The sequence below is a fragment of the Salmo salar genome, chromosome 02 (genome assembly GCF_965601325.2).
Source record: "Salmo salar chromosome 02, fSalSal1, whole genome shotgun sequence".
NCBI classification, from domain to species: domain Eukaryota; kingdom Metazoa; phylum Chordata; class Actinopteri; order Salmoniformes; family Salmonidae; genus Salmo; species Salmo salar.
In genome coordinates, this window is record NC_138292.1 from 66,267,988 (window position 1) to 66,283,439 (window position 15,452).

At 46.6% G+C, this 15,452-nt stretch overlaps 1 protein-coding gene and 1 non-coding gene across 3 annotated transcripts in view; both read right to left on the reverse strand.

Annotated features, from left to right (window-relative positions):
- The window catches only part of rbm20 (RNA binding motif protein 20), a 91,307-nt gene that overhangs the window by 2,973 nt on the left and 72,882 nt on the right, over positions 1–15,452 (reverse strand). For both annotated transcript variants that reach the window (XM_045707939.2, XM_045707940.2), the window contains exons 7-13: positions 5,287–5,433; positions 3,716–3,847; positions 3,508–3,587; positions 2,604–3,330; positions 1,710–2,499; positions 1,430–1,540; positions 280–401 (exon numbers count right to left, since the gene is read on the reverse strand). In XM_045707939.2, the coding sequence (XP_045563895.2) occupies positions 280–401; positions 1,430–1,540; positions 1,710–2,499; positions 2,604–3,330; positions 3,508–3,587; positions 3,716–3,847; positions 5,287–5,433 (2,109 nt within the window). The remainder of the gene's footprint in view (positions 1–279; positions 402–1,429; positions 1,541–1,709; positions 2,500–2,603; positions 3,331–3,507; positions 3,588–3,715; positions 3,848–5,286; positions 5,434–15,452) is intronic.
- LOC123739783 (small nucleolar RNA SNORA18) lies at positions 4,998–5,131 on the reverse strand. Its single transcript, XR_006767927.1, has one exon. It is a non-coding gene; the product is annotated as a small nucleolar RNA SNORA18 (small nucleolar RNA).

Consider the following 15,452-nt stretch of genomic DNA (forward strand, 5'->3'; position numbering starts at 1 on the left):
TTCAAGCGTTCCCCGTAATAACTAATACATGTCACACATATGTTCATGACTCTTCTGCAAGGGGTAGTGTAAGTTAACGATGGAGAGGGTTAGTGTTTCCTGCTATCAAAATCTTCATCATCATCATCATCATCGTTCATCCCCTTCCTTCTTTCTCTTCTTCTTCCTCCTCTTCCTCCTCCTCATCCTTCTCCTCCTCTTCTTCCTCCTCCTCCTCCTCTTCCTCATAACCATGTCTAATTAGAACGACCTATGTTAATAGTAAATGTGTTGCTGTACCTGAAGGTTCCTGTAGTGGACAGTACTGCGACAGTGAGAGGTCTTGGCTGTCTCCTCGCTGGTGTAGAACAGGCCACACAGCTTACAGTAGAACCCCGTACTGGGCACGATGAACTCCACCCCTAGAACAGCAACACACCAATCAGAAAACTGCTAATACACCTCTAGAACAGCACAAACCAATCAGAGAATAGAACATGTACCCCTTCAGCAGCCGCAGACCAATTAGAAAAGAGAATCCCCCGACCATACAACAGCATCAGACCAATCAGAACACAGCCCACGTACCTCTAGAACTGTTAATAAAAGTTGTTACAAATGTGATTAGAGTGTTAGTACACAGGGACTAGAGTAACGTAATGTAGTGTTACCAATGTAACTGACCGGCTAGAGAGGTTACCCAGGGCTAACTCCCAGGTCTGAAACAGAGGCAGCTAGGAGGAAAGTCAGCGGGCAGCATGGCCCCTCCACCCCTCATCAGTAGCCTTGTTGTCAGTGTGACAGAGGGAAGTTGTCAACTCTTCGAGCTGATCTAGATCAGCTGCACTGTCACTGTCTCTCTCATGGGAGAACACAACACTGCAGCCAGACACTACTCAATTGTGAATGACCGTAGCATTTGGCTGTGAAACACACACACACACACACACACACACACACACACACACACACACACGGTGCACATACACTGACACACACCCACGTACACACGCCCGCGTACACACACACACACACACACACACACACACACACACACACACACACACACACACACACACACACACACACACTCGAAGGCCATCATAGTCCACTCATGTGTAGCGTTCACCAACGAGGCACAGTAAGTCATGTGTTGTGTGTGTGCCTATGTCATTCCAGGCCTAAATAAACACATCTCAGGGGTGCGTTTAACACCTTGCTCTCAACAAGTGGCCAGCTGAAGCTACCACATGCGCTCTTTCACTCCAGGCAAAGATAGCATTGGTATAACTGGTTGTTGATTAATAATCATATTATATTCAATAAGCTTTATTTGTCTCCAAGGCCAAGGGGCAATTGCTACTGGACTTAAAATGACATTGCAGATAGCATACATACAACAAAAAACAACAACAATACTTCATGTAAATAAAAGTAATTTGGTCCTTACCCAGAGGGATGCTGTGTTCACTGATAATCTTCTCCTGCTCTCTAGAAGGTGAGGGAGCCCATATGTCTATCAGGTTTATAGGACGTGGGACATGTGTTGAATTCTGGATGACTGTAAATGAGAAGTGAACATAAGTTACCTATAAAATCTAGAAGAATAACATCTGTCCAATAATAAACAGGAAACATGGATGACGATTCAAAATCCCGATACTGGCTTATTTTATCAGGAAGTAAAATACTGGACATATTATTTCATAGTGAGAGCAAATGTTCTGTACCTCTAGGAGTCTCAGCCTTGTGCTGCTGTATGTCTGGCTCCATGACCGTTAATTCCCTCCCCACGTCCTCCATCTTGTGTATTACATCCTGGGTCTTGCTGCTTTCACACGCACCAGCGTGATTGGTTAGCACCAGCTCCTGCGTCGGCGCTCCACTCTTCAGTACTTCAGCTTCCAAACACGTCTCTTCCAGGGCTGCCTTGAACTCTGGGTTGGGGAAATCATCCAGATCTGAACTGATCTGTTCTGAGGCTACTGGGATGAGTAGCTGTGGATGTGGCTGTGGCTGTGACTGTAGCTGTGGCTGTGGCTGTGGCAGTGACTGGTCTGTGGGGCTGGGGTTTGTGCTAATCTCCCCATCTTTCTCCTCTGTAGGTGTAGGATCCACCACCCCACCTACCCCACCTCCTCTGCCCAACTTGGTATCCTCTCTCTGGGCTAACTCCTTCTCAGAGCAGGGCCTGGGACTGGGGGTGGAGGTTGATCGTGGAGCCTCCCCCTCTTCCTCCTCCTCCTCCTCCTCCTCCGTAGGATCCTTGTGGAGGTCTGAGGCTGACACGTCCTCATGCTCCTGCAGCTCAGGGAGGTCCGGTTCGATGATGGAGTCGTCCTCTCCTACCTCGTCCACTGTGACCAGCTCCTCCATGTTCTTGGGGTACCAGCACTCACCCTCCGTGTCGTCCCCACTCTCCCACTCCTCCGCCTCGCTGTCTTTTTCACTCTCATGTTTGCCACTTCGTTGAGGAGAAACAGACTTCTCTTTGGATCGCTGATCCTCAGCGGTTTCTCCCTGTAATGATACGGCATTTGTTTGTAAATAAGATATAACGTACATGTCCAACTTCTGTTTTACCTATAAATCTTACTTACTTAAAAAAAAATCCTAGCACTTACGTTATTTTCAGTAATCTCTATTTCCAGTTTCTCCGTTCCGTGTCTCATGGTGGGTTTCTTGCTCCTTCCCCGTGTCGGGGACACTCCTCTCTGTCTTCTGTCTTCTCCTGTCCTGGTGGGAAGAGACTCCTCTCCCAGCTTTGACTCTGAGTGTCTGGATCTGTGGTAGTCCCCTCCATCTCTCCTCTTTGACATGACTCTCCCCTCCTCATGTCTCTGGTACTGTGGCCTCAGGGGCTTCTCTGACTTGTACACGTGTTGTGTTTTGTAGGAGTCCTCATCCATGTTCCTGTACGAAGGGAAGGGGGGCATCCCCTGAGGGCTACCCCGCGGGTGGGGGTACCAGTCTCCCCCCCTGTTTCCCCCCCTCATCCCCTCCCCACTTCCTCCTCCTCTTTCGTCCGCTGATCTGGGACTGATCCGGTCTCGGTCGGAGGGTTTCAGGTACGGCTTGTTCCGTCGATCCTGCATTCTCCCGTTCAGCCTGTCGTCATCCACTGTACCTCCGTTCCTCCATGGCACCTCCTCCCTTTCCCTCTCTCGTTCTCTGTCCTCATCCCCCTTTCTCATGTGTTTGGCGGTCCAGGAGCCCCGTTCCGGGCCTCCTCGGCAGGGTGCCCCCTGCGGGCTGTGGGCTGAACTACAGGAGGTAAAGCTGGGGCTGTGGGAGCGAGGGCTCAGAGAGCGGCTGATGGGACTACGGGACCGCGCTCTCTCTGGCATGTAGCTGGGAGGAAATAATATAATTAATATGCAGTTTGTAGTCAGGAAGTAGTGTTGGATAATTTCCTCCATTATTTGTCGTCTTCTTCAGGGGATCGATCGTACATGGACAATCGCATATTACAACAAAAAATTGCCGCTAAGAAAATGTACAAGGAAAGAATGAAACAAGTCGCCTTACTGATCAATCTCCTGCATCTCGTCCCTTTCCCTCAGAGAGTTGATATCCTGGATGATTGAATCAACGTCTTTACCTGGTTTCTGTATGAACAGAGCGTTTTACACCATAATATGATACTGTACTGTAGATACAGTACACAGTTGGTATGAGCTAAATAACAACTGTAATAAACATTTCAACACCACATTGTCAACCCAGTACAACTCACCTTGAGCTGAAGCTCCTTGTATCTCTTGGACATCCTGATCAGTAGTTTCTGATCGTTGATCGTGGCTGGAGTCAGCTGGTAGTATTGAACCATAGCCTGGGCCGCCTCAATGTACGCCATCTCCACAAACGCCTGTGGAGTGAAGAAGAGGAAGAGGAAGAATACTTTATTGATCCATTTTCCCTTACAGTCCAAGAAAATGTGTCTTACATTTTACCCCAACCCCTTCAAAAGGCAAACACACACAGGTTGGAGATGTTTGCGCAGAGAGTATTCACAGTGCAGGCTGCAACACCCCATGCAGACTTTAGGGCTTAAGTGCCTTGCTAAAGGGCACAACGGAAGTTGAGTGGAGTGAGAGAAAGACACCAGTGTTAGACAACTGTTTGTGACAGTTTAACGTCCTTTTTTTCAAATAACATTTTTGCAATAACATATGTCAAACAAGGTGCGAGCAAATCTTCTATATCCCAGCCAGGTTATCATATTTCATTGGCATCATAAATCAGAAAGACAGTTACAATCTGCTCAGATACATTTCTGGGTAACCAACACCCATGATTTTAGTGTAGTCGAGCCCCTTGAATGTGATGTGGGTGACATTAATGAGTCATTTTAATACAGTGTCTGATAAATGAAATTCTAGAGACTGAGTGAGACATCATGTTCTGTGATAAAATGGTTGGATGGACCGTAGGAAAAAAGACATCATTATCACATTACAATGGAAAATGGTCCATGAGAAAAAGGCATCTTATCGTATTACAAGATAATATGAAGTGGAAACAATTCATCTGGTCCATAGCAACACAGGGGTACTGGTCCATAGCAACACAGGGGTACTGGTCCATAGCAACACAGGGGTATTTGTCCATAGCAACACAGGGGTATTGGTCCATAGCAACACAGGGGTACTGGTCCATAGCAACACAGGGGTACTGGTCCATAGCAACACAGGGGTATTAGTCCATAGCAACACAGGGGTATTGGTCCATAGCAACACAGGGGTATTTCAAGACATTAGAGAACTGCTCCAGTTGTCAAGGGCATTGACCCTTTTCTCCCAACAAATATATGTGACTAATATTGTGACTAGACTCCACAGTAGAGCAGTAGACGTTTGTGAGGGGGGGAAATGGGGTATCTGGTCCATAGCAACCGAGGGTTATTTCAAGACGTTCGCAAAGGGCCACACGTCCTTTGGTTTGCGTTTCTCCATGGCAGTTCTTTGTTCATTGAAGTGTGACTTGACTCCTTAGTGGTGCTGTATACATTAGTGAGTATTTGTTCTGCAGTGATATCCCACAGGGCTAATGGCAGTAGCTGTGAGGGTAAAGCGAAACCACAGGTTTGTTCTTTGAGGCATTTCCAACGACTAGGGCTCACTGTGAGGAGTCTGTCGGGATAGGCCTCAGTCGTTAAGTTAATCGTTTAATTAATCTTTTAATAATCATCAGGTAAGACCAAAAACGAACTCACTTTTTGGCCATTCTGGGACTGGAGGACTGGAGTTGTGTGCTTGTGTTTGGCGTTGTGTGCTTGTGTTTGGAGAGAATAACATTGTACTGTACCTGGTGGGTAGAGCGCATGAGGATGTAGTTGGTGACTTTCCCGAAGGGCAGTCCCAGGTTGATGACATCATTCTCTGTGCAGCTGCCCTCGGGGAGGTTGCAGATGTGGACGACCCGTCCTGTGATTGATTTCCTGGGTGGAAATAGCTAAAATAAAGAGAAAAATGCATCAGTATGTTTATTACTGTTAAAACATCATACAATTCGTGTAATATTTCACTGTATTTCGTGGATTATTTACACTAGTAAAAGTCTGATTAAAATAATCAATTACAGGTATGCTCTTATCTAAAATGACAAATATGAAAAAACATGTCCGCATTTAAGAAAACAGCAAAATGATCTGAGAAATGATCAGACAGAAATGCAGTCCATTCTAGGATGTTGCTGTCTTCTTCCCTCTTTTTGGAAGACTTTTAAGGTCAATGAAAATATTTGAACCTACTTCAGCCACAGACTGTAGACCTAGACTAGACTGTGGGGAACTATTTCCTCTCTAATGTCAAAGCACTTCAACATTATCACTCACACTCAGCTACAGAATGTGATGTATCCCTCCACTCTTAGAGCGTATCCCTCCACCTCAGTGGCTCTGATATAAATAGATCCCTGGTGAAGTGACACGATCGCCGTGACAATGATAATGAGAGCTTTCTCGCTTGGATTTGGGAACATGTCAGCTGACCATGTACACACACACACGCACACACACACACACACACACACACACACACACACACACACACACACACACACACACACACACACACACACACACACACACACACACACACACACACATCCCAGTCATCTTTGTCACTAATCCCTCTGGATTGCCAGAGGGCAGCGTAGCCTAGTGGTTACAGTGTTGGACTAGTACCCAAAAGGTTGCAAGACTGAATCCCCGAGCTGACAAGGTACAAAATCTGTCGTTCTGCCCCTGAACAAGGCAGATAACCCACTGTTCCTAGGCCATCATTGAAAATAAGAATTTTTAACTGACTTGCCTAGTTAAATAAAGGTAAAATATAATAAAAATAGCAAGCCCTGCTGCTCCTCTCCTCCTACCTCCTCCCTCAGAGTGGTGTAACTTACACCCAGGGGCAGCACTCAGCTCTGAGGTAAAAACCATTGGCTTCTCGTCTGACTGACTAATGGCCAACAAAGTAAGTGAATGAAGAGGGCGTCAACACTTTTCCCTAACAGCTACGACACCAGATGTAATGGGAATCAGCATCATGGGTCAACCTATGGAATATATCAACCACTGTGTTGTTCAGTTGATACAGCACTGGATGTACAGTAACATATGTACTGTACACTACTCAGACATTTCATGTTCACTTACGGGAAGACATTCAACATATCTTTATTTTTTATGTATCTGTAATCTTTCATTCTGCATTGTTGGAAAAAGGACCCGTAACTAAGTATTTTGCTGTTAGACTACACCTGTTGTTTACAAAGAATGTGACAAATACAATTTGATTTGATTTGGATTTGGAAATTCCAGGCCAAACCGGGATCATTCCTAACCCTAACTTTCACCTTCAGATCACTTCAAAGCAAAATGTGTTTATGTGTCACATAAAACAGCACTGACAGACAGTCCCTGACAGCCGGGGGTTTGGGTGACCATGATATTACCCAGGGAGGTCATAAATCCCTCCATGTTCTCCCCTAACCTCTGCCCTCTCTACTGTTCAATATGTCAGTTAGTGCTGGATTTCTTCAGATCAGATTTATAAGAACAACAACACTGCAGCCTTTCAGACCTGATCTGTCCGTAACCATGACATTACCCCAGAGACGGGCTGCCCAGCTAGCCTGATACACAGTCCCCCTCTTACCTCTACCCTTTGTCCTCTCTGCCTTCTGTAAAATGTCCGGTAGTGCTGGATTTCTTCCGAGAATATTCCCTTTACATGTAAGAACAACACTGTAGCCTGACTAGGGTTGCAAAGGGAGGGTATATTAGTGGTAACTTTCTAAGTTTACCAGTACACTACCAGAATTTTGGTAACTTTCAAGGCATTTATGGAATTTTATAGTGGCCTTTTTAGGTACCGTAATTTCCGGACTATAAGCCGCAACTTTTTTCCCAGGCTTTGAACATCGCGGCTTAAACAATGACGCGGCTAATATATGGATTTTTCCCGCTTTGAATTTTTTTTCTCCAAAAAAACACATTCTGTGACGTGCTCAGTTTTTGCCGGCATGAAGCTTTCATTAGACCAATGAAATTGCCGAACGGGTTAAGGTCAAACAACTATTTTTGTTTACTGTTTAGATTAAATCGAGCGCTCTCAAACTTCCCATCATTCTGATTACGGTAGTCATTTTGTCACCCTGATTCCTGGGGGCACAACAAAGTATTTGCAGCCACTCGACATCAGTGTAAATCGTGCATTTAAGGTGGCGCTCCGTGTTCAGCGGGAGGCTTGGATGACAAGTGGGGAGAAATCCTTCACTAAAACGGGCCGCATGCGAAGAGCAACTTATGGTCAAGTCTGCCAGTGGGTCCAGACAGCGTGGAGCATTGTCAAAAAATCCACTATCATCAACGTGTTTCGAAAGGCTGGACTGCTGCGTGTTGAAGAGGGCTCAGCGGGGGATTAGCCTCCGGATGAAAGTGACGAGAGCGACAATGAAAACGATCCAATATCGGATGAAGCAATTCTGAGGCTATTCAACTCCGACACCGAAGGAGATGGTTTCAGTGGTTTCAGTGCACAGGAGAAGGAAGATGGTGACCAATGACTTTCTTGGTAGGCTACTGTTTACTGTTAATTTTGTATTTTTTGTTACAAGCCGTGTTTCGTTAAAGCCTATTTATTTTTGTTACAAGCCGTGTTTCGTTAAAGCCTGTGTAAAGTTCATTTGTTTCAATGTACCGGTAGGCACCTGCGGCTTATAGACATGTGTGGCTTATTTATTTAGTAGCCAGGGCCAGGGATGGTGTTGTTTTTATAAGGAACTTGTACAGAGGAAATCTAGCACCCCCGTAACGTCCCTGATGCGAGTTTGAGTAATGCCCAACGATCTTCTGTAAAATAACTTAACTGTCTTGTTAAGAAAATCAAACTTGCATTGTGCTTGATGGTCCCTATACACCAGGTCACAGGCTAAAATGGGGGAACTCTTACCAGCGTATCTGTATAGCTACCTATTTCCACTAAGGAACACTGCTACATTTGATAGTAGACAGAAAACTAGACCATACTAGTACTATGAGTTAGGAAAGTTGTGTCAAAAGAACATTGCTACTATGCTGCTACCCTATAATCCTTCCCTCACCCCAAGATTAGAACCAAGATGTTACACCACAAGATCAGAACCAAGATGTTACACCCCAAGATTAGAACCAAGATGTTACACCACAAGATTAGAACCAAGATGTTACACCACAAGATTAGAACCAAGATGTTACACCACAAGATTAGAACCAAGATGTTATACCACAAGATTAGAACCAAGATGTTACACCCCAAGATTAGAACCAAGATGTTACACCACAAGATTAGAACCAAGATGTTACACCCCAAGATTAGTAGGTAGTTTATGTGAAGAACATTGCTACTGTGCTGCTACCCTAGACTAATCCGCTATCCCCAATGTTAATCTATCCAAAGCCCTGATTGCCTACAGGGTTAAATAACTGTCGTTTAACTGCCTCTGGCACGCCACCTGATTTTAACGGTTTCAGATGCGAGAGTGATAATTCTATTAGCGGCTCTGTGCCAACTACCACTAGGCTAAGCTAGCTAGCTAGCGTGCACACACACACACACACGAAAGGTCACAGCAGCCCAGTCAGTAAACAGCTACAAAAATAGACAGCAACAGGCTGTTAATGTCCTTGAGGTGAAAGAGGGAACAAGAGTCTTGCCACCGGCCCGGCCGGTCATCGGGGTTGTATCAGTCAGAGTGTTTGCCTTGTAAATATGTGGTCCAGCGATCTGGACACTTGTTCATGCTTTTACATCCTTTGGATCCATAAATTGAGGGTCAAACAGTATCTGTTTCTGGGCTTGGGGAAGATGTTGACGCTTCTAAATCACAGATCTTGGATCAGATTACCCTAGTCATAAACCATTAGGAGGATGACTGTCTGACCTTGTATCAGTGGTTATGGGCTAGACTTGTTCATACTTTTATACAGCCTGAGCCTTACCCCTGACTTGAGGGTCATACAGTGTAAATGTTCTTAGGCTGTGGAAAGATGTCAACACTTCTTAAACACAGCTCTAGCATTTTTTTATTTAACCTTTATTTTACTTGGCAAGTCAGTTAAGAACAAATTTGTATTACAATGGCAGCCTAGGAACAGTGGGTTAACTGGCTTGTTCATGGGCAGAACGACAGACTTTTACCTTGTTAGCTCGGGGATTCGATCTAGCAACCTTTCGGTTACTGGCTCAACGCTCTAACCACTAGGCTACCTGCAGTAGCAATGACATTACCCCTTGCTTCAATTTTAACCATTGGAAGGGTGTAACAAAAAAAAGCCTGACATTGTATCAGTGGTTAAAGACAATTTCTTTACTATAAATCTATGTACTGTAGTGTATTGCAGATTAAAAATATATATTATTTCAAGCCATAATCCCCAAAAGGACCAAAAGGAACCACTGGTCCTTACGTTGACATTGGACATTGTTAGTGTGTATATTACTAATTTAGCTGATCTACAACAGCTGTGGATGGACTGGAGTGTTGCTGTTGATTAGTGTGTGGAGGCTGAAAATGGCAGATGATTTACACATCTCGTAAATCATCATCATGTGTACATTTACCTCATTTAGCAGACGCTCTTATCCAGAGCGACTTACAAATTGGTAATGCGATGCTACTGGCGGCAGAGAAGTCAGGCGCAGGAGTGCGGAAACTGATTTACAATGGTTGTGTTTAATAACCATAAACCACCGTCAACAGAATAATACAATCAATGGGTCAAACAAAACCCGGTAAATACCAGCATACCGTGCACAAGCACTACAACAAACAATTACGGACAAGGACATGGGGGGGGGGGGACAGAGGGTTAAATACACAACATGTAATTGATGTAATTGGAACCAGGTGTGATGGAAGACAAGACAAAACCAATGGAAAATGAAAGTGGATCGGCGATAGCTAGAAGGTTGGTGATGTCGACCGCCGAACGCCGCCCGAACAAGGAGAGGGACCAACTTCGGCGGAAGTCGTGACAGTACCCCCCCCCCCCTTGACGAGTGGCTCCAGCAGCGCGTCAACACCGGCCTCAGGGACGACCCGGAGTGCGAGGCGCAGGGCGATCCGGACGAAGACGGTGGAACTCCTGCAGCATTGAAGGGTCCAATATGTCCTCGACCGGAACCCAGCACCTCTCCTCCGGACCGTACCCCTCCCACTCCACGAGATACTGAAGGCCCCTTGCCCGGCGCCTCGAATCCAGTATGGAGCGAACAGAGTACGCCGGAGCCCCCCCGATGTCCAGAGGGGGCGGAGGAACCTCCCGCACCTCAGACTCCTGGAGCAGGCCAGTCACCACCAGCCTGAGGAGAGACACATGGAACGAGTGGTTAATACGGTAATCGGGTGGAAGCTGTTACCTATAACAAACCTCGTTCACTCTCCTCAGGACTTTAAATGGCCCCAGAAACCGTGGACCCAGCTTCCGGCAGGGCAGGCGGAGGGGCAGGTTTCGGGTCGAGAGTCAGACCCGGTCCCCCGGTGCAAACACCGGGGTCTCACTGCGGTGGCGTTCTGCGTTCTTCTTTTGGCGCGTCACAGCCTGCTGAAGGTGGACACGGACGGCTTCCCATGTCTCCTCAACGTGCTTGAACCAGTCGTCCCCCGCAGGAACCTCGGTCTGACTCTGATGCCAAGGCGCCAGAACCGGCTGGTACCCCAGTACACACTGGAAGGGAGAGAGGTTAGTGGAGGAGTGGCGGAGCGAGTTCTCTGTCATCTCGGCCCAGGGCACAAACGCCGCCCACTCCCCCGGCCGGTCCTGGCAATAGGACCGCAGAAACCTACCCACATCCTGGTTCACTCTCTCCACCTGCCCATTACTCTCGGGGTGAAACCCTGAAGTAAGGCTGATCGAGACCCCCAGACGTTCCATGAATGCCTTCCAGACCCTAGACGTGAACTGGGGACCCCGATCAGACACTATATCCTCAGGCACCCCGTAGTGCCGGGAGACATGTGTAAACAAGGGCTCCGCAGTCTGTAGGGCTGTAGGGAGACCGGGCAGAGGGAGGAGACGACAGGACTTAGAGAAACAATCCACAACAACCAGGATCGCGGTGTTAGCCTGTGAGAGTGGAAGATCAGTCAGAAAATTCACCAACAGGTGCGACCAAGGCCCGCTGTGGAACGGGTAAGGAGTGTAGCTTACCTCTGGGCAGGTGCCTAGGAGCCTTACACTGGGAGCATACCGAGCAGGAGGAAACATAAACCCTCACGTCCTTAGCCAAGGTAGGCCACCAGTATCTCCTGCTCAAACAGCGCACTGTCCGACCAATCCCAGGATGACCAGAGGAGGGTGACGTGTGGGCCCAATAGATCAATCGGTCATGAACAGCAGACGGGACATACAGACACCCAGCGGAACACTGGACGGGAGCGGGCTCTGCACGTAACGCCTGCTCAATGTCCGTGTCCAGCTCCCACACTACCGGCGCCACCAGGCAGGAGGCCGGGAGTATGGGAGTGGGATCCATGGGCCGCTCCTCTGTGTCATACAGCCGGGACAATGCGTCTGCCTTTACGTTCTGGGAGCCTGGTCTGTAGGAAAGGGTAAACACAAAACGGGTGAAAAACATGGCCCACCTTGCCTGGCGAGGGTTCAGTCTCCTCGCTGCCCGGATGTACTCCAGATTGCGGTGGTCAGTCCAGATGAGAAAAGGGTGTCTAGCCCCCTCAAGCCAATGTCTCCACACCTTCAAGGCCTTGATGACAGCCAACAACTCCCGGTCCCCCACGTCATAGTTTTGCTCCGCCGGGCTGAGCTTCTTCGAGAAGAAGGCACAGGGGCGGAGCTTCGATGGCGTACCCGAGTGCTGAGAGAGCACCTCTCCTATCCCAGCCTCGGACGCGTCCACCTCCACTATGAACGCCAAAGAAGGATCCGGATGGGCCAGCACGGGAGCCGAGGTAAACAGAGCCCTCAGGTGACTAAAAGCCCTGTCCGCCTCAGCCGACCACTGCAAATGCACCGGGCCCCCTTCAGCAGTGAGGTAATGGGAGCCGCTACCTGAACAAAACCTCGGATAAACCTCCGGTAGTAGTTGGCAAACCCTAAGAACGGCTGCACCTCCGTTACCATGGTGGGAGTCGGCCAATTACACATGGCTGAAATGCGGTCACTCTCCATCTCCACCCCTGAGGTGGAAATGCGATACCTTAGGAAGGAGACGGATTGCTGGAAAAACAAGTATTTCTCAGCCTTGACGTACAGGTCATGCTCCAACAGGCGACCATGCACCCTGCGCATGTGGGACACATGCTCGGCGCATGTAGCGGAGTATATCAGAATGGCATCAATATACACCACTACACCCTGCCCGTGCAGGTCCCTGAAAATCTCATCTACAAAGGCTTGGAAGACTGATGGCGCATTCATCAACCCGTACGGCATGACGAGGTACTCATACAGTGAGGGAAAAAAGTATTTGATCCCCTGCTGATTTTGTACGTTTGCCCACTGACAAAGAAATGATCAGTCTATAATTTTAATGGTAGGTTTATTTGAACAGTGAGAGACAGAATAACAACAAAATAATCCAGAAAAATGCATGTCAAAAATGTTATAAAATGATTTCCATTTTAATGAGGGAAATAAGTATTTGACCCATCTGCAAAACATGACTTAGTACTTGGTGGCAAAACCCTTGTTGGCAATCACAGAGGTCAGATGTTTCTTGTAGTTGGCCACCAGGTTTGCACACATCTCAGGAGGGATTTTGTCCCACTCTTCTTTCCAGATCTTCTCCAAGTCATTAACGTTTTGAGGCTGACGTTTGGCAACTCGAACCTTCAGCTCCCTCCACAGATTTTCTCTGGGATTAAGGTCTGGAGACTGGCTAGGCCACTCCAGGACTGTGCTTCTTCTTGAGCCCCTCCTTTGTTGCCTTGGCCGTGTGTTTTGGGTCATTGTCATGCTGGAATACCCATCCACGACCCATTTTCAATGCCCTGGCTGAGGGAAGGAGGTTCTCACCCAAGATTTGACGGTACATGGCCTCGTCCATCGTCTCTTTGATGTGGTGAAGTTGTCCTGTCCCCTTAGCAGAAAAACACCCCCAAAGCATAATGTTTCCACCTTCATGTTTGATGGTGGGGATGGTGTTCTTGGGGTCATAGGCAGCATTCCTCCTCCTCCAAACACGGCGAGTTGAGTTGATGCCAAAGAGCTCCATTTTGGTCTCATCTGATCACAACATTTTCACCCAGTTGTCCTCTGAATCATTCAGATGTTCATTGGCAAACTTCAGACAGGCATGTATATGTGCTTTCTTGAGCAGGGGGACCTTGCCGGCGCTGCAGGATTTCAGTCCTTCACGGTGTAGTGTGTTACCAATTGTTTTCTTGGTACTATGGTCCCAGCTGCCTTGAGATCATTGACAAGATCCCCCCGTGTAGTTCTGGGCTGATTCCTCACCGTTCTCATGATCATTGCAACTCCACGAGGTGAGATCTTGCATGGAGCCCCAGGCCGAGGGAGATTGACAGTTCTTTTGTGTTTCTTCCATTTGCGAATAATCGTACCAACTGTTGTCACCTTCTCACCAAGCTGCTTGGCGATGGTCTTGTAGCCCATTCCAGCCTTCTGTAGGTCTACAATCTTGTCCCTGACATCCTTGGAGAGCTCTTTGGTCTTGGCCATGGTGGAGAGTTTGGAATCTGATTGATTGCTTCTGTGGACAGGTGTCTTTTATACAGGTAACAAACTGAGATCAGGAGCACTCCCTTTAAGAGTGTGCTCCTAATCTCAGCTCGTTACCTGTATAAAAGACCTGGGAGCCAGAAATCTTTCTGATTGAGAGGGGGTCAAATACTTATTTCCCTCATTAAAATGCTAATCATTTTATAACATTTTTGATGTGTTTTTCTGGATTTTTTTGTTGTTATTTTGTCTTTCAGTGTTCAAATTAACCTATCATTAAAATTATAGACTGATAATTTCTTTGTCAGTGGGCAAACGACAAAATCAGCAGGGGATCAAATCCTTTTTACCCTCACTGTACATGATGTCAGAGCTCAGGCTTTGCGCTTCACAGCTATGAATGGGTTTTGACTGACAACCATTCTGAACATGAGCACCGCGAGCGACAAGAAGTTGCCTCCCCCCTCCCTCACGCTAATTGGGCAACTTTTAGCAAATGTTTGGTTGTCCGAGTGAGGTAAATTCTGTAAATTACGAGGACTCTGTTTCTTACATATACCACATGGCACAAATAATATAATATAACAGAATAAAATAAAATAGAATGGATCATTGGTGAAAAAGGATGAATCTATCATTAAAAAAAACTATACTGAAAATGAAATAACACACGTAAAAAGATCTATTCATACTCCAAATAAATGAATACCAAAAATTCAACAGTTACATGTATAAACCGTTATTATCTGGCCAAAGCCTACGGGGGTTTAGTATCTGTGTAACTACATCTTCGCATAAGGTTGCGATTTAATCAGATAGACCCCTTTCATCACTAAAGAGCTGAAATCTGTGTTTACAAGCCAGGCATTTCATTATATAGTTTGTAGGATATATAAGTTACAAATCAAATCAAATCAACAACAACAAATAGTATAAAAAGCAACAAAAATGAACCGGGATTATGAAAATCTATCTTGCCACAGCCAATGTATTTTTTTTGCAGTTTAGCACTGTAGAGTCCTCGCATATGGTTGTGATAAAGTCCATTAGACCCGTTTTATCACTAATACGCAAACTTAAATCTGTTCATTTCACACACGCGTTTTCAAGCCAGGCATTTAATTACATAGTTTGCCGGAGATATCCATTTAAATGGAGTTAAGTTGTCTAACAAAGACAAAAGCTGCTCTCTGGATCCACAGCTGTCAACAAGGCCCTTCGCTGGTCCGTTATTATTGACTGACACAACACACAACACCATCCACCACCACAGCTTAGATATCCTAATAGC